The sequence below is a fragment of the Coturnix japonica genome, chromosome 32 (assembly GCF_054131305.1).
Source record: "Coturnix japonica strain WE chromosome 32, WE-NBRP24, whole genome shotgun sequence".
Taxonomy (NCBI): Eukaryota; Metazoa; Chordata; class Aves; order Galliformes; family Phasianidae; genus Coturnix; species Coturnix japonica.
In genome coordinates, this window is record NC_140694.1 from 3,855,770 (window position 1) to 3,880,328 (window position 24,559).

The following is a 24,559-nucleotide window of genomic DNA, read 5'->3' on the forward strand; positions in this document are numbered from 1 at the left end:
AAGAACGAATTTAATGCCTTGCAACAAATAGTATATACCGGTACATGTGACCGCCCCCATCAGGTACTTGTGACCTCCCTGACTCCAGCCCAGGTGCACCCAACAGCTTTGTCTCAAGTGATGCACGGTCATAGTTTACAAATCCTGATGAGCGGGCTGAAAGGAAGTGATCACACTATGATACAGGAACATCCCCTTCACCCGAGATTTCTGTCCAGGTTTTGTCTTCTCCAATTTAGAAAAGGCTCATTGGTAGGCTAACAGCATTGTAACCAGCATTACTAACACATCAAATGCCTATTCCCATAGATTCCAGCATTGGTAACATTAGATCCTATTTGATTCACATCCAATTTATTAATAAAATAGAAGCACACTGGATAATAACCTGGATAATGCCTAATAATTGCAGTTCCTGAGACTGCATTGGAAATGCTAGAAATTCTCCCATTATGTCGCTCCGCTGTTATCTGCAGTATAACAGGTTACAAAGCAGCACACGGGCCCAGTCACTATGAAAACTGGATACTAGGGCCAGTCCTAACGACTCCCATTTACTTTCCAAAAGCACAATTTGTGCGGGCGATGGGGCAAAGGGAAGTGATGTGCCCGAGGAGTGGGGCTGAGCAGCAGGCAGGAGATGCTGGGAGCTTTGCAGGGCGCTCAGCTGTCTGCCCGGGAGGAGCGCTACCTCCTCCATGTGCCACGGAGCCTGGTGGAGAGCTGCCCAATGGCTCCTTGTGGATGTGGCCTCGTTTCCTTCAGGATCTTCAGCGTCTGAAGGGCCAAGGAAGCGACAGCTGGACTGGGGTCATGCTTCATTCCCTGAAGGCCTGCGATAAGAGGAACAGAGAGGCATGATGACCCAGCTCTCCCCTCTGGCAGGAGGGAGCGAGGGACAGGCATGTCACCTGCTGGCTGCCCCAACATCCCACTCCCTGGCTTACTTTGGTAGATGTGCTCTCTGTCAGCCCGCTGCTCATCCCTCATGTGCCGCCCTAAGAGCCCTGCGAACACAAAGCCCCGTCAGCGACCCCCGCTGTTCCATGGGTGCAGCATGGAGGGCCGGGGATGGGGGAAGCTCAGCCTCGTGGCTCACCGATGAACCTCACGGCCTCCAGTCGCAGGGTTTCCTGCAGGCTCTGCAGGTAGAGCAGGCAGTCGCCCAGGTAGTCCTGCGCTGCACTCTGTCTCCTCCTCTTGGTCAGCTGAAGAGGGAAGAATGTGAGGTCAGTGCAGGCTGGTCCCGACCCTGTCCTGGGGTGTGGGAATGGGCATACTGTTGCGCATACACACCATGCAGTCGCTGATCTGCCAGAACTGCTCTGTCTGCACCAGGTGCTCCAGCTTCCTCCAGCGCAGGAACCGTGCAGCACCAAGGAGGGCTTTCTGGGAGGCCTGCCAAAGAGCTGAGATAGCACCGCAGCCCGAGCAGCCGCAGAGCCCGTGTCCCCAGAGCCCCTCTGCAGGGAGGATGCAGCAGCAGGGGCTGATGCTGCTGTGGGCTGCAGTACTCTTGATGTATGGGGGGCACCACGGGAGCAGCATCACCCTCCCCCAGATGAACCTGATTCCCACCTTGGACACGTTCTCTTCCTCATCGTGCAGGTGTAGATACAGCAGGACCAGGTTCCTGCACACCGTCTTCTGCATCTTCCTCTTTTCTTGGCCCTCCACAAAGCTCAGCGTTTTGAGGAAGAAGTCGATGGAGAGCTGACGCACCGTGCCGGACTCCTGTGGAGGAGGAAGGAAGGACATCTGTGTCAGCAGCTCCAAGTCCATGGCAAGCAGGGACAGCACCACCAGTGAAGTGGGGGCAAAATCTCCGAGCTGAGAGGATGCAGATCTTGAGGATGCCCTCAGAACTGCTCCAAAGTGTGCAAGCTCTGCCCAGCGGAAAGTCTGCCCAGGACCACGCAGTGCCTGAACCTGGTGAGCGGCCAGGAAAGTCCCCTGGTGCGCTGTCACAAGGCAGCAGGCATGGGCACGCTGGGCTGGCAGCCACATCCCTCGTGTGCTGGACTCCCTATCATCCTTACATCGTTAAGCAGAGCTGGGAGCTTGCCGGCCAGCTCCAGAGCCATGACGCTGAGCTTAACCTCCTTCAGGAGGTGCAGCAGGTTGCTGAATATTGGTAGGGCCGTGGCACGGATGTCACTATCTGCATCCTGCAGCTGCTCCATGATGCACGGCAGGAAGATGATCATTGTCCTTGCCTGTGGGGAAAAACACCCCATCCTTTAGGTACGGCAGCAAGCGTAATGAGGGCAAGGCTACTCCAGTACCAGCCCTGAATAGCAGGCAGTGATGGGGTGGGCAGAGCGCACCAGCTCCTCACTGCCTGAAGAGTTGCCGAGTTGTACATGGCCCCGCTACAGCCCCATGGCAGGCCCAGCCCAACCTGTGGCATTCCTGGCCACCCCTGCTCACCGTGTCCTGCCTCTTGCTGAGCTGCAGGATGCCCCTGAGCACCAGCTGCTGCATGCCCACCCTCTTGCTCTGCAGATAGTGGGCAAAGATTCCTATGATGCGGTGCAGCTCTTTGCTGAGGTCCATGCATTCCAGCATCTGCAACAACACACGTGGCTCTTAGTGCTGGATCTAACAGTCAGCTTGGGGAAAGACAGCAGGCCCCGAGGGAGGCAGCAGGGCTCGTGCTGCCAGTGGCCTTGCAGCCTCCAGTGTTCTCTGCTTCTGCAGCTGTTGCTCACCTCAACGAGGAAGACCATGGCCACCATATCCCAGGAGTAGAAGTTGGTGCTGAGCAGCTCAACCAGCTGCTGGAAGATGGGGTCACGCAGAGCAGCAGGCAGTTCCCTCATCACCCTGCAGGGATAAGAAGGCACCGTGAGCCCTGAACCAGGCAGACGCAGCTCTGGCTGTGCAGCCCTCTTGCCACTGCTGCAGGGGCCACAGGCTCTGGTGCTGTGGCTGCAGTTTGGCTGAGAACTGGGGACCCCCGTGACACCACAAGGAAGGGCTCCCACCTGGCCACCACCTGCACACCCTGGAGGTGGGTCACAGTGCTGAGAAGCGCGTCCCAGCCCCCCTGCTCCTGGATGGCCTCCATCTGCTTCTGGAGGCCCACGCTGCAGAGCAGCACCTTCAAGGACTGCACTGCAGACCTGCAGGTGGAGAAGGGTGCGAGTCACATCAGGAGCCCCAGCACCGGGTCCCTGGGTGCAGCAGGGGGATGGGGATGTGGCACCTGATGGGAGTGAGCTGGTGCTGCTGTTGCCCCTCCCAGAAGATTTCCACCTCCTGCAGCGTCAGCTCCGTGGTGAAGGACACTTGCAGGAGAAGGGCTGGGAAGAGCTGGGGGAAGATGGCTTCAGCCTCCTTGAGGACCAGAGGCAGCTGGAGTATCTCTGGTAGGATCCTTGCTGCCTGCAGAAAGCACCCGGATATGATTCTTGCCCTGTCCCCTGGGTTTCCATCCCGTCTTTAGAAGTGTAGGGATGGAGAAAGGGAGGGGGGGGAGGGAGACCCCCAGAGCCCCAGGCAGGTCTATGGATGCATCCCAGGGCAGGAAGAAGGCTCGGGGGTGGACAGGGAAGGGGAGTGGGGACTCAGCTGGGGTTCAGCTGGGTGAATGAGGAACTCACGGCCAGGGCAAGGACACGTGGCCTCTCCTTGATGAATGGGGAGGTGTGCTGCAGAGTGTGGTTTATGAGCACTTGGAACACCTCCTGCAGCACCGTCTTCACGGTTGAAGACTCTGAGAGCATTTCCCTCCACATGGTGACAGCAACTCTGCAGGTCCCCAGGGCTGTCAGCGTGGCTGCTCCTGCCTGGCTGACGGCCGTGGGGTGGGGAGGGGGGGGGAGAGGAGCCCTGAGGGCTGTGGCCCCATACCTGGAGCAGGTGAGAGAGCAGACCAGCAGGCTGCTGACCATCTCCTTTGGGAATTTGCTGGCCAGCACAAGCAAGGCCCTGCTCAGGCTTTCAAGAGCTGGCTTGGCTTTGATGGAAGGCAGGCTGCTGTGGATCGCCTTCACAATCTTTTGCACCTGGAGGGGGGGAGGATGGGTGAGAATGGGATGGCACCAGAGCAGGGCCCTGCTGCCATCCCCACTGCTGCCTGCCGGCCAAGCGCAGTGCCAGGGATGGAGCAGAGCCCCCAGGGCTGGAGCGGAGGCAGCAGCAGGTTCCCACCTGCTGTGGAGGGAAGCGAGCCTCTCCTGCGAGCACATCCACCATGTGGGCAGCCAGCTGGGTGCTGTGGAGGCTCGGTGCTTTCATGCTCTCAATGGCTGTGAGTAAAATGTTGACCTTTTCAGGGTACAGGAGGTATTTCAGAAGGACCTGTGGGAGGGAGGAGAGGAGGGATGACTTATCCTCTGCTTGGCTGCTCAGCTGTGCAGGTGTCCCAGGAGAACTGGGAGCAGAGGCTGTGCTGGGTGATGCCAGGGATATGAAGCGTGAGGGCCCCAAAGGCACCAGGGCTGCTCGGGGACAGTGCGTGCACTCTTCCTGACACTGCAGGCCTGGGTTCTCCTGTGGGCTCAGGGTTTGCTCTTTGTACCTCGAAGATATTTCTGGCTCTGTCCTCACGGGAAACCTCCTGGTGGAGCGAAGTTTGGCTGTCCCAGAGCTGTGGTACTGTGCGCTCCTCCAGTTGCCATGGCAGTCCTGGACAGGAGCACACACGGTGTCAGTGAGGGGTCTGGGCATCTGGAGGGACCTAGCCCAACACAACTCCTCTCACTTGGGGCAGCGATGAAGATGAAAAGCTGATGAACAGCATTAATCGCCTCATCTCTGGTCCTGTCATCCGTGGAAGTGCAGCACAGGATGAGGTGTCCGACCAGCTTTCCCAGCACGGGGAAGCGTTGGTTCTCCTGGCACTTGTGCTGGAACACCGCGGTTCCAACGAAGCAGGTGCACAGCTGGGGAGAGAGGCAGCACGGCTGAGTGGGCAGCAGGGCCCAGCCCAGGCTCTGTGCAAGCCTGGACACAGGTGGGCTCTGGCTGGGGAGCCAGGATGTGGTCCCAGAGCTGAGCGCGCCGGGACTCCCTACCTCAGGCAAGACGCAGGTGTTGCTGAAGGCGAGCAGCCTGGCAATGCACACCACAGCCCTCTCCTCCACGGCCGCCAGCTGGCACGTGGTGAAGGGCAGCAGGAGCTGTGGAGAGAAAAGTTGCTGTTGTGCCCACAGCACGGGGCACTCGTCCTTCCCCTTGCTCCCCAGCTGCAGCGGGGTGGGTGGTTGCGTCCCTGTCCTGCTGCAGCCCTGCCATCTTCCCGCTGCTCCCCACCCATCCCTCTAACACCACACGGGCTAGTTTTGGGCCAGCACCCCCTGCCCGCAGCAGGCCCTGGGGGGACCTCGTGTGGATCCCTCCTTTGTGGCCTTGAACCATCCCCGCAAACCCCAGCGTTGCCACATCCAAACCTCCATGATGTTCTGCAGCTCCACGAGGACAAAGCGGCCAGCGCTGCTCACCAGCACCTGCAGCAGGTGGTGCAGGGCTTCCATGGTCTGCAAAGGAGGACAGGGGTCAGGGCGGCCTGCCCTGCTGCGTCCTGCTGGCAGCAGAGGGGCATCCCGGGTGCTGGTGCCCAGGAAGCGTCCCCAGGGCTCAGCTGATGCGCACCTCCACGTAGAGTGCCGCATCCAGGTCCGCGTCGTCCTCGTAGCAAGGGAGGTGGAGGACGCTGCCGAGGCAGGCACGCAGGAGACCGTTCTTCTCCTCTGGAAGCAGCCATGCTCCACTGCGAGGGGAGAGAGGGCAGAGGTGTGATGCTCCGCTCAGCACCCTGTGCCTTGCAGCCTGTCCCGCTCAGGGCCCCGGCTGGGACCGATGCCTCCACGCTGGCAAAGCCGTGCTGGGGCGGTACCTCATGGCGGCGATGGTGCTCATGGCCTGCTGCCGGAGCTCCGTGTCCAGGTGCTCGGCGGGCTCCTCCTGCAGCAGCGCCTGTGGGCACAGCGGGATGGGATGGGATGGGATGGGATGGGATGGGATGGGATGGGATGGGATGGGATGGGATGGGATGGGATGGGATGGGATGGGATGAGATGGGATGGTGCAGTGTGCCCTGCTTGGTGTGCAGAGCCCAAGCACCCCATCCAGGCCCCCAGTCCTGGCCCTCGTTCAGGGCTCCCCAGTGACCCTGCAGTGGAAGGGCTGTGCCCTCAGCCCAGCCCTGCAGTGCTCCATTACCTCAATGCACAGCACCACCTTCAGCACGTAGTCACACAGCTGGCTGTGGACCACGCTGTCCGTGATGGCAGCTGTGCAGGCAGTGCGGACGCAGGCCAGAAAGCGCAGCTTCTGTTCCTGTGTCTGAGACAGGAGGGGAGTTACAGGGGTTGGCATCGGGGGACCCCGGCACCCTCTGGGCACAGCTGGGCAGGGGCAGCCATGGAAGCACAGAGTGCACACTACCTGCGGTCTGCATGCACAGCAGGCGTCGATGTAGCTCAGGGGATCCTCGTCCTGAGGTGACACGACGGAGGCAAAAGGATCCTCAGCTGAGCCCACGGGCCCCTGCTGGGGCTGCACCCCATGCACCTCGCCGGGCCCCTGCGGGGCCGTGGGGGTGCGGGATGCTCCGCGCCTCTCTGGCCAAGCCTCTCGAACTCGGAGTGGGGGTCTCTGCTCCATCTCGCAGCGAGGAACAGCGGCGAATGAGCCTCGTGTTCCAGCTCTGCCTCCTGGTGGTCAAAGCCCATTGTAACGGGGCTGTGATCTCACCCCGTTCCATCCGCCTCCACATAGAACCCCTCCTCTTGCCCTGGGCTCGCCCCAGAGCCCCACAGCCGTCCCTGTCCTTGGGCAGGTTCGGTCTGGAAGGAGCCCTTGTATTCACTGTGTGTGTTTGCCACAGCTGCAGTGTTGGGATCCGGGAGTCCTTCTTCAGTCCATCCCCGCATCCCCCCCTGTCAAATTAAACCATGTTCTGGTCGCCATTGGGACGGAGTTGATTTTCCCTTCTTGGCATCTGGTGCTCTGTTTCGGCTTTAGGAGAAAAACAGTGTTGGTAACGCAGCAGTGTTTCTAGCTGTTGCTGAGCTAGATGGGATGGGATGGGATGGGATGGGATGGGATGGGATGGGATGGGATGGGATGGGATGGGATGGGATGAGATGGGATGGGATGGTGCAGTGTGCCCTGCTTGGTGTGCAGAGCCCAAGCACCCCATCCAGGCCCCCAGTCCTGGCCCTCGTTCAGGGCTCCCCAGTGACCCTGCAGTGGAAGGGCTGTGCCCTCAGCCCAGCCCTGCAGTGCTCCATCCCTGCAGGCATTCAAAGGCAGGCTGGATGTGGCTCTGGGCAGCCTGGTCTGGTGGTTGGCGACCCTGCACATAGCAGGGGGTTGGAACTGGATGATCTTTGAGATGCTTTTCAACCCAGGCCATTCTATGACTGTACAGTTCCATCCTGGAACAAAGATAAAATGGTAACTATGTAAAACATGGAGTCAAACCTGTGTGATTTGTCCACACCAGGAGGTGATTAGAAAACAATTTGTAAGCTACAAAGCTGCTTGCATGAAAGGAAAAGAAAATAAAACTACAAGAATAAGGGAAAACCTTTCTTCCTGAAAATAGGAAGAATAATGGACCTGACATGAAATTTGGGTGAAGCTGCCTGATTTTATGAAGCTATTCCCATTATTTTCTTGGTGCTGTGTTTCCCAAATGAGTGGTTTCTGGCTGTGCTGCAGCACCAGTCTGCATGTGAACATCAACTCTATTCACCATCTGGGAAGATTAGGACTTCCCTTCTCCCACCAGCACCACTGAATTACAGTTACTCAGTGGTTAAACAAAGGAATCCTTAAAGAAGGGTTTACAGCTGTCGTGTTATCTGAAGTGCTTGGGGCATTCTGATGCTATTAAGCTCTATGTATTAACAAGTTCAAAAAGAAAAGGTAGGCATCTGATTGTTGTGACAGTTTCTAAGTTATTTGGAAAGCTGTACCACCCAACCACTCCTTCTGTTTGATGGAGGTGACAAAGCTCAGTTTAATTTCTGACTGCTGTTTAAATCCTGAAGCTGGAGCTGGTTCCTGGAGCAGAAAAAGCTCGGAAGCTGTCCCTCCTACAAGCAGGCACCTCTGAGCAAAATATGACATCTCAATTTCTGATGGTAAGGTCAGGAGACCTGATTCCAGCGTCTAGCTTTCGGATTCATGCTATGTTAGTGGGACCTTTGGCATCTAGCACTGACCAACAGCAACTGACAGGCTGGTAACAGTGCACCCCAAAACAGTTACGTTTCTATTTATGTTATGAGGGAAAATTGTATCGCATTGAGATTTCCAGTTTTTATTCTTTGCAGATCTAACTCGCTGCTGGAAGAATCCTGTACGCCATGTTCACACCATTTTCAATGAGCTGGATGAGTCTGTTGTTGGCATTTTAATACCACTGACCAGGCAGGCAATATGTATGGAGTATTTGGCTCTCTCTACAGTCATGAATGTTTGAGTATCTTCAACATGTGGCTCATTGCTTCCATTTCAGGCTGCCCAGAGAAGCTGTGGATGCCTGTCCTTGGTGTTGAAGGCGAGGTTGGATGGGTGATGGGCAGCCTGAGCTGGTTAGTGGGCAGCCAGCCCATGGCAGGGTGTTTAGAACTGGATGATCTTGAAGGTTTCTTCCAACCCAAGCCCTCCCGTGATCCTATGATTCTGTGATTTCATTCAGGTTTATTAAGATGAGATGAGTTCTCCTAAATGCGCTGTTCTCCATATGATGATAATTGGAGTCTAGATGGATGACTTAAACCAGACACCAAACTTTCTGATGGCCAAAATGAAATGAACTCAATCCTTTACTGTGTCAGTAGTCTGTAACTAGAGCCCATCAGGTAATTCCCAGCCTCCTGCCTGTATCAGTGGCTGCACACGGTGAAAAAGTCTGATGGGATTTTAACCTCTAAAATGTTCAGAATCAGCCAGAGGGTGAATATATTCACTATGCAAATACCTGCAGGAATAAGCTTGTCATGTATGTCCTCAGGTACCACAGTAGTTAATGGTGGGACTCAGTAGGTCATGCTGAAAGTTGAGTCTGCTGATCTTGAAGGCCTTTTCCAGCCTAAATGACATTATGCTAATATTTCTGTATTTATTTCTGTTCAGCTCCCAGAAAACCTCCCACTCAGCCCCCAGCTGACCCCGAGGTGATACATAAAACAGAAACCTCAGTGACGCTGGCATGGTCCCCTCCGAAGATGCAATGCCCCATTCCAATCGATGGCTACATTGTGGAACCCAATAAACTAACTGGCTTCACGTGGGTGAGGTGCCACGAGTCTCATGTCCCTGTCCCAGAGTTCACGGTGAGCAATCTGTCTGAAGAGGCTGATGATCAGTTCCGAGTGTCTGCAGTCAATGCACATGGATAGAGCCTGTATCTGGAATTCCCAGGGAGCGTGCACCTTGGTAAGCACAAAAACCCCAATGGAAATGGGTCAGTGTGAGCTGAGCAGCTGTGTTGGTTCCCTAAAGATGTTTCCTTTGACTTTAAGGATAGTAGTGCATTAACACACCAAAGGCTTTCCCTTCTTCCTAGTTCTCCTATCAACCTCCAGCTACCACTAAAGTGATACAAGTTCTGTTTCTGTGACAGAGACATGAATATCCTTATCTTTTGATATCTCACATGTGCAAGAGGCAGAACTTTCTGTAACAGATTTGAAGCATAGAAGTTCTTCTTCCAGCACTCATGCAAAGGGAGAAGAAGAAATGTCCCTATGATTTAAACTTCCATCTCTAAATGAGATACCAGACTTGCATCTAAAGAGCATTAAGACATACATGTTGTTCTTCCTCAGAACCAGTCCTGGCTGTGAAATCCCCCCTAACAACTGGTGAAGCTGTACCTGGAGGGGATGCCATGTTTACTATTGACCTTATAACAACGTGTTGCAGCACTTGGTACCTCTATGGTAAAGTCTTACAAGAAAGTGAGACCTGCATCATCAAGAGAACCCAAACTACTCACAGCCTAATGATAAAGAACGTCACCAAGAACGATGATGGAGCAGAAGTGAAATTTGTTGCCGAAAATGTTGATGTCAGCACCAAGATGAGAGTGAGAGGTATTTGCTTTGATCCTTCTCCTTTCCTCTTACAGTCAAAGCATAGTTGCTGTGATCTGTTGATTAGAACTGGGGCTGCAGGCATTCACTGCCTGTACCAAATACCTGAAATTGCATCCCATGGACTGACGTGAGTCCTGGTAATGACCTAAACATGATAGCACTGAGTGTAGGGTAAGCCAATCTACCCAGCTGCTTGGTATCTGAGCCAGATTGCTTCATGCCAGCTGATGAATGTCTGCAGTTCACAGGTATTGGCCAGTGCATTCAGTCAGCAGGTTTACCACTGCATCACCATAGAGCAGTACTTTCAGCTCCAGGTTCAGACAGCCTTTCTGATTGCACTGGAATAGTTTAGAAGTAGGGGAGCAATCATTCCAATAGTATCTCTATCAATCAGCTTTGCATGACAAAATAGAACAAATAAACATTCATGATGGGAGGACCTGTTTGTCATTGGGTGGAAACCTCTGCAGAAGCATGTTTAGAGCATTCTTAATCAGTAGAAGGAGATGTTTGGTTGATTTTTACTTAGTAAATCCGGCAAGAAGACCAAATGAAATATCTTGAATTGCTCAGCAGTGACACAATGATGAGTGCAGGAACAGAAGGTGATACTTTTTCAGAGATGTTGCAGCAAACATTGACCACGTTAGCCTGATCTAAATTGAAATAACGAGGCCTTTGCTCCTGACAGGTGCTGCAGTGAGATTTACCAATAAGAGCAAAGATGTAGAAAAGATCTCCGCTCGGCTGCATGAGGAAGCCAAATTGCAGGCTGAGCTTTCAGACACAGGCGCTACTGTGGGGTGGATGAAGGATGGGAAGGAGCTCAAGGCCAGTGAAAAATATGAACTGCAAATTGTGGGGAAGAAACACACCCTGAAAATTCACAGCGTCTCAATGGATGATGCTGGAAGTTGTCAGTGCATCTGAGAGGGGGATAAAATGCTCTATCAGCTTTCAGTGAAAGGTATGTGACAGTCTGGGCTGTCCTCTTCCTGCCCAGGGCCAGCAGACTGCATTCACCTGACTCCCCGACAGTCCAGCTGTTGTCAGACAGCATCTGGGGTGTTTTCAGTGGCTGTTTTGACTTGAACTGGCCAATCTGCTTTGTAGAGCCATTTGATTTCTGTGTTCAGTCCTGTGATTCGTCCCTAAGATATAGAGGAAATCAAGGGAAAGATAGGAAAAAGAGCATCCCAGCCTTCCTGCTCTTCTCTCATGTTGGCCACGAGAGATGATGTCAACAGCTCTTTTTGTAGCAGTGATCCCAAGTGTAGAAGAGACCTGTGAAGAGTCACAGGGATGTTTCCTTAGCTGTCATTCCATGGTGGGCTTTTTCTTACACAGATGTAGAGAGAAACTGAACTTTCCCACGCAGGTCTCTGTTTTGCTGCAGGGTGTAGGTCTGATCTCTGAGATCCACACGCTGGGCCTTGATTGCAATAAATGAGAGCCCTTTGTTTGCTCCAGTGGAAGACTTTCCATTTCTGCAGTACCCTCTGCAGATGACACAAATGCAAATGCACCTTCTTCCCAGCAACAATTGCCTTTTTTTTTTTTTTACACTGAGTATGCATGAGGCTCTTCATCATATTCTGCTGGCTTGTCACCCTTGTTGATCCATGGAGAGACGAGAAACCCCTAGAGTAGTGTATGCACTTTGACATTGGAGAGCTTACTTAATTGCATCTTCTCAAAGAACAAACTCCAGAGAGGCATGGAGACAGCTCGAAAGAGAATTGAATAATGGGTATAAATTTAAGGAGAGCAGAACACCCTGCCAAGGCTTGTCAGCTAGTCTTAATTTTGCTTTTCTTCTCTTTCTTTGTCACGATAGCATAATATTTCATACTGGCAGTTCTGCCCACAGAATTAACTGGCACAGGCTGCCCGGGGAGGTGGTGGGATCCCTGGAGGTGTTCAGGACCAGTTCTTGGGACCAGTGCTTTTTTACATGGTTATCAGTGACACCAATGATGCAATGGAGTGCACCCTCTGCTGTTTGCTGAGTGGTGCGGCTGATGCAGTGGAAGGAAGGGATGCCATTCAGAGGGAGCTCAACTGAGAGGTTGGCCTAGGTGAATCTAATGAGGTGGAACACAGCAAAGTGCAAGGTTTTGCACTTGGGCTGGAGGAATCCCAGGCATTTCTACAGCCTGGGAGGAGCAGTCCTTAAGAGAAGCCCCGCAGAGAAGGACCTGGGGGTCCTGGTGGATGAAAAACAGAACGTGAGCCATCAGCGTGCTCTTGCAGCTCAGAGAGCAAATGGTCCCCTGGGCTCCATCAGAAGAGGGGATGGCCAGCAGGGACAGGGAGGTGATTGATCTTCATGATCCTTGAGGTCCCTTCCAACCCGGGCCATTCTATGATTCTGTGATTACACTTGCTGTCAGAAATAACGGCAGCTGTACAGAAGCTGGATATATTGTGGGACGGTTCTTGTAACCAGCTGATTTTAAGACCCTGCCAGAGTTGAGAGTCTAAATTGCATGTCAGAAGAAAACTGGGAAAGTGGTTATTGCTCATTCTTTTTCATTTGCTGATTCTTTCTTTAGGGATCCTTTTCCAAAGGAGATTCTGGTGCTGGAAGCAGTTGAAGAAAGAACCAAAACAGCTCTTGCCAAGAGTGCTTGAAGTCCCTGTGGAGAGAAGCAAAGAACTTGGGCTTCCTCTGGGATGCTCCCCACCATGTCTCAGGAAGGAGACCAACTGCTGTTCCACTTTCTGCTCTGTGTGTGGAAAGGTACGTCTGGGTTTCTTCTGCTTGTTTTTTCTTTCTTTTTCTGGCTTTGAAGGAGAAGGGGTGGAGCAAGGGGAGACCCACTGGAGAGAGAAGTTGGGCGCAGGGTGATGGTAACATCCCTTTGTGACGTCATAATGCTCCTTTGTGGCATCATAATGCTCCTTTGTGACGTCATAATGCCCCTTTGTGACATCACAATGTCCCTTTGTGACGTCACAATGCCCCTTTGTGGCGTCACAATGCCCCTTTGTGACATCACAATGCCCCTTTGTGACATCATAATGCTTCTTTATGACATCACAATGCTTCTTTGTGATGTCATAATGCTCCTTTGTGATATCACAATGCCCCTTTGTGATGACATAATGTCTCCCCTTTGTGACGTCACAATGCCCCTTTGTGACATCATAATGCTTCTTTGTGATGTAATAATGCCCTTTGTGATGTCATAATGCTCCTTTGTGATATCACAATGCCCCTTTATGACGTCACAATACCCCTTTGTGATGTCATAATGCCTCTTTGTGACATCATAACGATCCTCTGTGACGTCATAATACCCCTTTGTGATGTCATAATGCTTATTTGTGATGTCATAATGCCCCTTTTTGACATCATAATGCCCCTTTGTGACATCATAATGCCCCTTTGTGACATCATAATGCTTATTTGTGACATCATAATGCCCCTTTGTGACATCATATCACCCCTTTGTGATGTCATACTACCCCATATGAAGTCCAGGCAGAGTCAAAACTTATGGACCTGCACGAGGATCACTTTCAAGACAGTGGCTCTGTTGCTTCAATCCTATTTGCTTCGTCCTGCCGCCACTCTATTACCAAGTATCAACAACCTCTTGCATGATTCAACTTGCAAACGTTTGACACTAACCCTTGTGTTTCTGTGCCTTCCTAGATAATTCGAGCCCTTGTCAACCCCAATGATCCAAACCAAGTAGTGATGTGCAGTGTGTTTCCATCAATGGAGAGTTCTTATTAAGCACAAATCGCTGCAATTCGGATGACAGCCTTCCACATGGTAACAGTGATGGACACAAGGGGCTCATCCACGTTCATGCTCTCATATCTCCTGGCTCTGCTGAAGCTCCTGACCTGAGCCTGCCAGACACCACAGTCACCTGCCTGGATTGTGACCCAGCGCCTTTGCAGTGCTGCCCATCCCAAGCACAGCCCGAGTGCCCCAACAGCAGCACCACCATGCAGGAGCAGGGCAGCATCAGTGAGGTGAAGCTGAGCATCTTAGATGGGGACTTAGAGTCAGGCTGCCAGTCCCAGGCACCAGGCAGCAGCACCAGCTCTGAGCCACTCTCATCTTGACAAGAGGAGTCCCATCTTCACCCTTGACCTCTCAAGCCCTCCTGTCTTTTATTGAATAAAGTCACTCTCATGCTCAATCATCGCCTTGGCTGCATTCCGAGTCTTCATTCACAGGGATTGGGATGAATGCAACAAACAGCAAGGCAGCTCAGCTTGCAATGCTATGGCTGTGGGGTTCGTGCAGGCAGAGCTCTGGGTTCCCATTTTGCCTGGCTTTGGGATGTCAGCAGCAAGATCTCTACCATTTTGTATGGCAGCAAATAATCTCTAGCATCCAGGTTGCTGCTCATGATAATCCCAGTCTTCCTGGCTGTCGCTTTGTGATACCTTTTAAAGCCTTTTGATACTCTTTGATGCCTTGGCTGCTCCCTAACACCTCTGTCCTCCTGCCATGTTGACTCATGTCTCCCACTATGAAGCTGGCTTTGCAGATCATCTCCAGCCCTGTCATCATCACGCTGCAGCAGGAGGTGCTCACCTGGCCCAGTGTCTGGCAGTGCTGCTTGTTCTGCAGATGAGCAGCTGCCTCCTCATCTCTTCAGCTACAGTAGTTTTTCTCAGGGCAGTTAGATGCAGTCATGCTCCTCTGGATTTGGTGTGTTAAATCCATGCTGCATGGCAGCAGTCAGTGCAATACAAAGGTGTTCTGTGTGCCACAGCATTTCTCCAGGGGCTGCCAAAGGTAGAAGCACAACACAGCACCATCCTTCTGACAGTAATGTCTGTGAGTGTTAGACATGTGAGCACTGCATCTTCCCCAGCGTGTCAGTGCTTTTCCACACCAACCTGACTCTCACACTCTGCACTGAATGTAACTCTGCTCTTGTGGAGACAAATGCTTTCTGTCACATCCTCCATCCCTGCAACCATTTGCCGGTAGGCAGCTCTTGCAGAAGAATCAAGCAGCAGAACCTTGTGCTCACCCTACAGCATGCAAATGCTATGAAAGCAGAAATAACCTGGCGTGCTCTGGGTCTGCAAGGCTGCACAGATGGGAGAGGTAGATTGTGTTTTTGCAGTGGAAGTTTCCAGTATTTTCAGTACATAGTGTAGGCCCTAACTGAATGTATAACCCTCTTGTAAAACAGCTGTATAAGTAGTTTTTCCACCAAGAAAGTTGCTGAACAGAGTTAAGTTCAGACTGGGGGCATTCTGACATGGGTAGAATTGAGACAAGCACAAGATAAATACGCAGGGTGGGTAGAGCCCAGCACAGCACAGAATGAATGTACTGACTTTTGGAAACATTGCCCTTCTCTCTCCGCAGAAAAGTACAAGGCAGACCTAAAAACAAGAGGTTGGTAATTGACCTTCTATGGAAATGAATCCTAGCAACAGTCTGGAGGAGTCTGTGAGCCTGAGATGCTCAACCAATGAGAGCCATGAGAGCATCACCTGCATTGGGTTTAGGGCATAGAACAGAATTAATGTCACTGACTGGTGTGCAATTTCTCCCTTGCCAACAGGGGATGTGCGCGCAGTATTGCAGTAATGAATAAGCACTGCTGCTATCGCTGCCAGCTTTGCCTAACTAGAAATCTTTGACTTTGAGAGTTTCTCACACAAGGGGAGAGGGTGAGAAAGTAAAGAGGCACAGAAAACTAAGGGAAACTGCTCTTCTTTATCTTACCTATAAAAATTGATACAATTGATGCTGTCGTGCGCTTTTTTTTAATTATTTTTATTTTTTTTTTTTGCCAATGTCAGTTAGATTGTTTTAAAATATCCACACACCAAAATCTGACTACCAAGCAAATTTAATGAAAATGAAATGAAGGTGAGTTAGCGGAAAGCACAAGGCCATATTATATCAGGCTCTAGCAAATTTACAGGCAGTCACTGCACGAAGAGGTAGATTTGAGTTGCACATTATATGATTCCCACAAAGATTAATGAAATCTGAAGCTTTCAATATATTTCCCCTATAATCAAAACAGAACGGATCCCCAGGGTCTGTCCCGCAGACGTTCTTTCCGTGGTCTCTGCTGCCACCTGCTGGCCAATACACGGAACTGCCATTGTTGGGCGTTTGGTGCCGCAGGAAGCACAACGCAGATCTGAGTTCTGACCGGTCTACGCAGCAAATCCGCCAATCTTTATTGCGATAAGCCCTCCACATGGCATTGCACACGCACTCGAACACGCAACAGGCATAGATTTCTCCTAACTCCTCAAGGAGCAGGCAAGCAGAACAACTGAGCGCAGCACTGCTTGTGATTGGGCCACCCCCATCATAGAGATGTGTGTTAGATCTTTTACCCACCCCTGGCTTTTTTGGCTACAAGGGCACACTGCTGGCTCATGGTCAATCTGTCGTCCACCAGGACGCCCAGGTCCCTCTCAGCAGAGCTCCTCTCCAGCAGCTCTTCTTTCTGCTTACACAAGGAAGATAGTCTTGTCAATGCAGAGAAATGAATCACAGAATCACAGAATGACCCGGGTTGGAAGGGACCCCAAGGATCATGAAGCTCCAGCCCCCCTGCCTGGAAGGGCCACCAAACTTCCATGTTTACTAATGAAATAAATGAAATAAATGACAAAATTTCCTTTCAGAGAGTTGCATTCACACCTTGACTTAGGTTTGTACAGCTTGGGCATTTGGTCAGACGTGTACTGAAGTCAGGTTTTTCTTTGATTGAGAAAGCATTGAACTAGTTCCTCATTGATGTACAGTTCCTTAGAAATGGAGTAGTCCCCACTTCAGACCAGCTCCTACTGGATCCCATTTCCTGAGAGTCCCCCAAGAAATTCTGGAGGAATCAGTTTGCTTTCTAATCTACCAACTGTCTGATACTTTCAACACCTTGAATAAATTGCCAGTTGCTGACTTGTTTCTTTTTGTAAATCTGTTGATGCACGCACAAAAAATGGATCAGAGCACGGGGTCTTATCTGGAGATGGGAAAACAATTGGATAAACAGAAAATTGTTATTTGCAAGTTTTGCAGATCTATAAGTGGCTTTTCAAGAGATTGTACCACTTCTGCACATTGATTGTCTGACAGTTTCCCTATGATTTTACTTAAAAATGAAGAAGCAATGAAAAGCTCTGTGCTCTGTGGGTGTGCATGGCTGGCTCTGCCCTTCTCATAGAGGAGAAAATCAACATTTTCACCCCTGGTTCCTACACTTAGATAAAATCCCCTCCACTTACCTGCAATTTTCCTATGTGTGGAAACAGCCTGACCTCAGATGGGGTGAAGCAGCTTCTATTTGTCCTTTCTCATTATTGAGGAAATAATCTGTATTCTTGGTATCACATCATTCACATGAATACTGTGTCTGAACTCCACTTGTACCTGCCAAAGATCCTGCTACCTTCTCAGCTCAGTGAAGATTTGGCCTGCTATCTGCCCTGAATTGTAATGCCAAGTATTGGCTTTTATTTAGTTTTTCCAGCAACGTTTTGTTACATTGAAACCTGCTTTTCTATTTTAACTATCACCACCACTTTGCTGTGATCAGTGGAGATGAAAGTTTATCCTGTGGATATATTATGCCTTGAGGAAACAAATGACTCCCTGACACTCAACCATCTCTCATTTTCAATATCCTTAAACAATTCTCTCACTGACTTCCTGCTGTTCATCTTCATGGCATCTCGCTCAAGCTGAAACCCATCAGAAATTCAAAAAGGTGCCACTTATCCTAAAGACCGGGAGGTGGGAGCTGATTTTACAGTTCAGTGTGAAAGAACACGAATGAGAGGAAGCAAGTCTTGAGAAACAACTTCACCAGCTGGAGTCAAACAGGCACATCTGGAAAGGACTGTCAGATGCAGCTTTTTCACTTATCAATTCAGATCCAAGCATGACATTCAGAAGACAAACGCAAAGTGATGCTGAGGGAAATAGAGAACTGTGGTAGAGGTCATGAAATACTGAGACAAACACAGGGTTTAAAAAGAGATTTTCAATAAAAGAACTACATAATTTCAAGTTGTATATTTTTCTCAGGTTGTATTACATGTCTAATGTCTGGACTGTGGCAGCAAAGAGGCTGCAGTGTTGTTCTCTGTAGGAAGAGGCCAGTAGTTGCCCCATGTCAGACAGAACCATTTCAAGTGCTGGCCAAAGCTGAGTCAAGGAGTGATGCTGCTGGCACTTCTGTGATAACTTTGTTAAGGAAGGTTCAAACCACTGCATAGCATATGTGAGAGCTATGAGCAAGAATGATGTGAGACAAACAGCCCTGCAGTCACCAAGGTCAGTGAAGAAGGAGGAGAGGAGGCTTAGTGGACATGGTGGTGATGGACTGATGGTTGGGCTGGATGATCTAAGTGGTCTTTTCCAGCTCTCATGATTCTATCATTCTGTGACAGGTGATGTTAGTTTTGTTGACAGGTTCAGCAAGGTGAACTGGGACCAGAGGTACATCCCAAAACCTTTGAGTTGCTGGACTGGAGATAATCTTCCCAAAATAACTAATGAAAATAGTAGAACCATAAAAGGAATTTCTTTATCACTACGAGAAAAAGGGAGGGATCCTTTGGCTAATGAAGGCCTGATTTGGCAAAGCCAGAGACAGTTTGCTTTGCACCACATTTATTTGACTTTCCAGAATGGTGTACTTACTTTCCAGGTATTTCTAAACAGTGGTTTTTTATTTACAAACATGGCTAACAGCAGGTTAAAAATTCTTTCTTTTCTTTGTTTCCTTTCTGCTAAGAATGAATGAATTTAATGTAGTCTTTTTCGTGCTTCCTTCTTTACAAAGGAGACAGCTGCTGCATCATGGTAAACAAACATTCAGATGGTTTGGAGAACAAGTCCTTACACAGACTACAGTGTACAGCAATAAAGGGCACACACAGCAACATGCAAGACATTCATTCAGCCTCCAAACACTTCTCCCTGTTGACCAATTCAGAACATATTAAACCATTTAAGAAGGGCATTAAGCTTTAGAGTAGATGGGATGTTTTATACCTTGTAGTTTTCTCCAGCTCCCATAGTAAGCAAGGAAAAACAGAACAATAGTAATAAAAACATACACACACAAAGCAAACAAACAAACAAACAAACAAGCAAAAAACACTGACAGAAAAAGAATATACCTCCCAGGGTGTCAGGATCCTTTATATCTAATCCTCAAGGCAGAGGATGAAAGCTTTGTCTTTTCTAGGTAACTTGTGGCTAAGACTGGGAGCTGGGAGGACTTTATACTTTTCCTGACCAGGTGCTATGTAAACTAAATACAGAAAATAGTCAAATAACTATAACATATATAACATATATATTTATATGTAGGTATTTTAAAATCCCAGACCTTAAGCCTGAAGTTCCTTGAATGACTGGAGCTTTTAAATAGTGTTTTGATAGAAATTCTCTCAGCTGTCTAAGAGTGCAGCTGGTCAAATCCACAAGCAAGCACGAACGATAAGCTTCATTTATAAGAGCAAACACATAAGAACAACATGGAGGGAATAGTTGTTAGTTTCTTGAGTGAACTAACCCAGGCACCGTGTAGCCTCTACTATTGCTGTTCCTGAAGGAGAATCTGTTCCTCCCTTTATTTCTGAGCTTCACCCACCTCTACCACCTCTCACAAGAAGTGTGTTTTGGGGGAATATTCATATGGAGTCGAAAGGAGCTGGCTGTTCTATCCAATCAAGAATGGGAAGGCATATGACCTGTAGATTAGAAGATAATCCAAATATGTCACAAGAAATCTCTCCATTTATTTTAACAGCTCACTTGGAAGCTGTGGAAGAATTATCACCTATTTATAAACAAGATAGTGAGAGATAAAATTCCATTGTACAGTGAAATCCATGAGATAACAAAGACAGAAAGTCAGTAAGTCCATCTGCCACAGCAAGCTCTGAGCTGGAAGCACTGATCTCAGATGCATATCAGCTACCATTTAGTTATGCTAACTGCATGTTTATACCACCTGTGCATATAGACCTGGTATGGCTGAGTCCCCAAGCATTAGCAGGGAGAGCGAAAATGACTTTGTAATATTATATTGGCGCTTAGAAATTCAATTTGAATATTGCTCCCAACATTTATCTAGTTCCTTCCGTTGCTCCTTGTGGGGCATATTCTCCAAGCCCTTCACAAGCCTTGTTCAAGTCATTAATCTCTGGACAACTACATGCCTGCAGCTCCCCTCGGGAATTCCTTAAAGCTGCAGTGAGACAAGGGACACAAGAGAAACTTTGCTATGCACAGCAGGCTGAGCCCTCCTGCAGTCCCAGCTATGGAGTGCTCTGCACAATCTGTCTCTTTTTGTTCCTGATGTGCAGAGGTTTGATCTGCTTTTGCACCAGCAAGAGAGAAGTGGCACCTCACACTTATATTTCTGAATATTCTTGCTGCATTCAGTGGGATGTAAGCAATAAATAAAGAAATAAAATAAAAATATTATTGCTTTGGTTCTCAAAAAAAAAAAAAAAGAACTGCCCAGCTTAATTTTGCTCCAGATCCTTCACTGCTTTGTTGCCTTTCACTGGACAAGATTTAGGGCCTCAATATCTTTCTTATAGTGAGGGGTCCAAAACAGAACACTGATAAACAGACCGGTACTGTGATCAATAGAACTTGAGGAAGAAATTCATCTTTCATGAGGAGCTCCTCTTTGAACAGCACCAGGAACTAAGACAGGTGTTTGATTATTTCCTGCTATGAGGCAAAGATGGATCAGCAGATACAGCTGGAATCTATCTCTCTCCTCCCCACTTTATTCCCCACCTTCAATTCTTTTTGGAAAGGAAATGCTGCAAATCTGGACTTATTTGGGAAATCACCGTGCACACAATGAAGTGAGAAAGCACCGTGCACATGAACAAGGCAAGATCCTGGATCAAGCTTTCAGTGGAAGGGAAATGCCTGAAAGGATTGAGCAAAGTCCTGGCGAAAAATACCTGGGGTTCCTGTTGGTGGGAAGCTGAACATGAGCCAGCAGTGTGCTCTCACAGCACAGAAAGTTAACCATATCCTGGGCTGCATCAAAAGAAGCACGGCCAGCAGGGCAAAGGAGGCGATCCTGCCCCTCTACTCTGTGCTGATGAGGCCTCATCTGGAGTACTGCATCCAGATGCAGAGTCCTCAGTACAGGAGAGACATGGACCTGTTGGAGCATGTACAGGTCACTGATACATGCCATAGAACTGATTCAAGGGCTGGAACACCTCTCCTATGAGGACAGGCTGAAGGAGCTGGGGCTGTTCAGCCTGGAGTACAAAAGGCTCCACGGTGACCTGAGAGCAGCCATGAAATCCTTAACAGGGGAAAGTAGAAAGAAATACAAATAAAAGAGATTTCCATTAGGATATTTAGCAACACAGTCAGTAAGGGAAGTCAGTAAGGCACAGATGATTTGCTACATACTACCAGAAGAAGAAATAAATATTACAATTCAATGGTAAATTCAGTTGTATTCACTTTTACTTCTTCATAGACTAAGATCTGAATACATAGAAAACCAAGAGAAAATTTATTACAGGGATTATAGCTCTTTCATTAAAAATGTCTGAAACTTAATAAAGAAAGTCAGCCAGGGATGGATTTATTGACCATATCAAATATGACCCCTGACTTCAATTCTTTGTGTTGCTTTTTACAAGGAAATGTTCTCTTGGCAGTGGGGTCAGCATATTTGGTGTTGAAAGATGCTGTAGAGCAAGGACTGACTCCACTCAGACATCAGGATGCCCAGGACAAGTAGGGTTCCCAAAAGGGGAAACTACAAGCTGCCATCAACATCTCAAAGTAAAATCTCTTGGAGAAGGCAGGTTTGTGCAGAGCCAGAAAGATCATGAGGCTGCAAACACTTTCAAGGCATATTATGGTAAAAGCGAAGTTCTCCAGCACATGTAGATACCAGGAGGAGAGAGAAGGGGGTCCATGCACTGTCACTGTCTTTCCTCTGATATTCTATATAGTTCCATAGCAAATTAAATTCTTTGGCAGGTGAATTGCTGTAATAGCAGAAGTAAAATAATAAAAAAAGCCATCGCCTGGGCACAATGAGGCACACTGAGAAACAGTGAAGGGACAAGAAGGAGAGACCTCAGCTTCCTCTGTTGTGGGTCTTCAAAGTGCACCTGCAGCAGTCAGCTATTTTCCCTTATTATTTGGCTCTTTTCAAGATTTTCTTTGTGATACTGTTTTTATTTTTTTATTATTTTTATTTTTCTGTTTCCTAAGAGTCTCTACATGTTGTAGGTACTTCCCTCATCCAAAATTTCCTTTCTTCTTACGATAAAAGAATACAGATTATTCCCTCAATAAAGGACAAATAGAAGCTGCTTCACCCCATCTGAGGTCAGGCTGTTTCCACACATAGGAAAATTGCAGGTAAGTGGAGGGGATTTTATCTAAGTGTAGGAACCAGGGGTGAAAATGCTGATTTTCTCCTCTATGAGAAGGGCAGAGCCAGCCATGCACACCCACAGAGCACAGAGCTTTTCATTGCTTCTTCATTTTTAAGTAAAATCATAGGGAAACTGTCAGACAATCAATGTGCAGAAGTGGTACAATCTCTTGAAAAGCCACTTATAGATCTGCAAAACTTGCAAAAAACAATTTTCTGTTTATCCAATTGTTTTCCCATCTCCAGATAAGACCCCGTGCTCTGATCCATTTTTTGTGCGTGCATCAACAGATTTACAAAAAGAAACAAGTCAGCAACTGGCAATTTATTCAAGGTGTTGAAAGTATCAGACAGTTGGTAGATTAGAAAGCAAACTGATTCCTCCAGAATTTCTTGGGGGACTCTCAGGAAATGGGATCCAGTAGGAGCTGGTCTGAAGTGGGGACTACTCCATTTCTAAGGAACTGTACATCAATGAGGAACTAGTTCAATGCTTTCTCAATCAAAGAAAAACCTGACTTCAGTACACGTCTGACCAAATGCCCAAGCTGTACAAACCTAAGTCAAGGTGTGAATGCAACTCTCTGAAAGGAAATTTTGTCATTTATTTCATTTATTTCATTAGTAAACATGGAAGTTTGGTGGCCCTTCCAGGCAGGGGGGCTGGAGCTTCATGATCCTTGGGGTCCCTTCCAACCCGGGTCATTCTGTGATTCTGTGATTCATTTCTCTGCATTGACAAGACTATCTTCCTTGTGTAAGCAGAAAGAAGAGCTGCTGGAGAGGAGCTCTGCTGAGAGGGACCTGGGCGTCCTGGTGGACGACAGATTGACCATGAGCCAGCAGTGTGCCCTTGTAGCCAAAAAAGCCAGGGGTGGGTAAAAGATCTAACACACATCTCTATGATGGGGGTGGCCCAATCACAAGCAGTGCTGCGCTCAGTTGTTCTGCTTGCCTGCTCCTCGAGGAGTTAGGAGAAATCTATGCCTGTTGCGTGTTCGAGTGCGTGTGCAATGCCATGTGGAGGGCTTATCGCAATAAAGATTGGCGGATTTGCTGCATAGACCGGTCAGAACTCAGATCTGCGTTGTGCTTCCTGCGGCACCAAACGCCCAACAGTGGCAGTTCCGAGTATTGGCCAGCAGGTGGCAGCAGAGACCACGGAAAGAACGTCTGCGGGACAGACCCTGGGGATCTGTTCTCTTTTGATTATAGGGGAAATATATTGAAAGCTTCAGATTTCATTAATCTTTGTGGGAATCATATAATGTGCAACTCAGATCTACCTCTTCGTGCAGTGACTGCCTGTAAATTTGCTAGAGCCTGATATAATATGGCCTTGTGCTTTCCGCTAACTCACCTTCATTTCATTTTCATTAAATTTGCTTGGTAGTCAGATTTTGGTGTGTGGATATTTTAAAACAATCAAACTGACATTGGCAAAAAATTAAAAATAATTAAAAAATGCACGACAGCATCAATTGTATCAATTTTTATAGATAAGATAAAGAAGAGCAGTTTCCCTTAGTTTTCTGTGCCTCTTTACTTTCTTACCCTCTCCCCTTGTGTGAGAAACTCTCAAAGTCAAAGATTTCTAGTTAGGCAAAGCTGGCAGCGATAGCAGCAGTGCTTATTCATTACTGCAATACTGCGCGCACATCCCCTGTTGGCAAGGGAGAAATTGCACACCAGTCAGTGACATTAATTCTGTTCTATGCCCTAAACCCAATGCAGGTGATGCTCTCATGGCTCTCATTGGTTGAGCATCTCAGGCTCACAGACTCCTCCAGACTGTTGCTAGGATTCATTTCCATAGAAGGTCAATTACCAACCTCTTGTTTTTAGGTCTGCCTTGTACTTTTCTGCGGACAGAGAAGGGCAATGTTTCCAACAGTCAGTACATTCATTCTGTGCTGTGCTGGGCTCTACCCACCCTGTGTATTTATCTTGTGCTTGTCTCAATTCTCCCCATGTCAGAATGCCCCCAGTCAGAACTTAACTCTGTTCAGCAACTTTCTTGGTGGAAAAACTACTTATACAGCTGTTTTACAAGAGGGTTATACATTCAGTTAGGGCCTACACTATGTACTGAAA

General features: G+C 48.8%; 1 protein-coding gene across 1 annotated transcript; it reads right to left on the reverse strand.

The window, feature by feature from the left end:
- Positions 1 to 584: 584 nt before the first annotated feature.
- On the reverse strand, positions 585 to 6,612 carry LOC146755506 (maestro heat-like repeat-containing protein family member 7). Its single transcript, XM_085525521.1, has 21 exons — positions 6,394 to 6,612; positions 6,169 to 6,291; positions 5,843 to 5,922; positions 5,599 to 5,716; positions 5,397 to 5,483; positions 5,022 to 5,126; positions 4,700 to 4,889; positions 4,526 to 4,632; positions 4,156 to 4,305; positions 3,856 to 4,010; positions 3,606 to 3,753; positions 3,209 to 3,387; positions 2,988 to 3,125; positions 2,712 to 2,826; positions 2,431 to 2,568; positions 2,040 to 2,216; positions 1,579 to 1,734; positions 1,297 to 1,398; positions 1,100 to 1,208; positions 948 to 1,007; positions 585 to 833 (listed from the first exon to the last, which is right to left on the reverse strand). Exons 1-21 carry the CDS (start codon positions 6,610 to 6,612, stop codon positions 688 to 690), a joined length of 2,802 nt encoding a protein of 933 aa, XP_085381647.1. The 3' UTR covers positions 585 to 687.
- Between the last annotated feature and the right edge of the window lie 17,947 nt (positions 6,613 to 24,559).

Excerpts from the sequence above, each read along its gene's own strand:
- LOC146755506 (XM_085525521.1), bottom strand. The coding sequence starts at position 6,612 with ATGGAGCAGAGACCCCCACTCCGAGTTCGAGAGGCTTGGCCAGAGAGG. Across the intron at positions 6,292-6,393 it reads GCTGTGCATGCAGACCGCAG|ACACAGGAACAGAAGCTGCG; the intron begins GTAGTGTGCACT and ends CTCCTGTCTCAG. Across the intron at positions 4,890-5,021 it reads ACACCTGCGTCTTGCCTGAG|CTGTGCACCTGCTTCGTTGG; the intron begins GTAGGGAGTCCC and ends CTCTCTCCCCAG.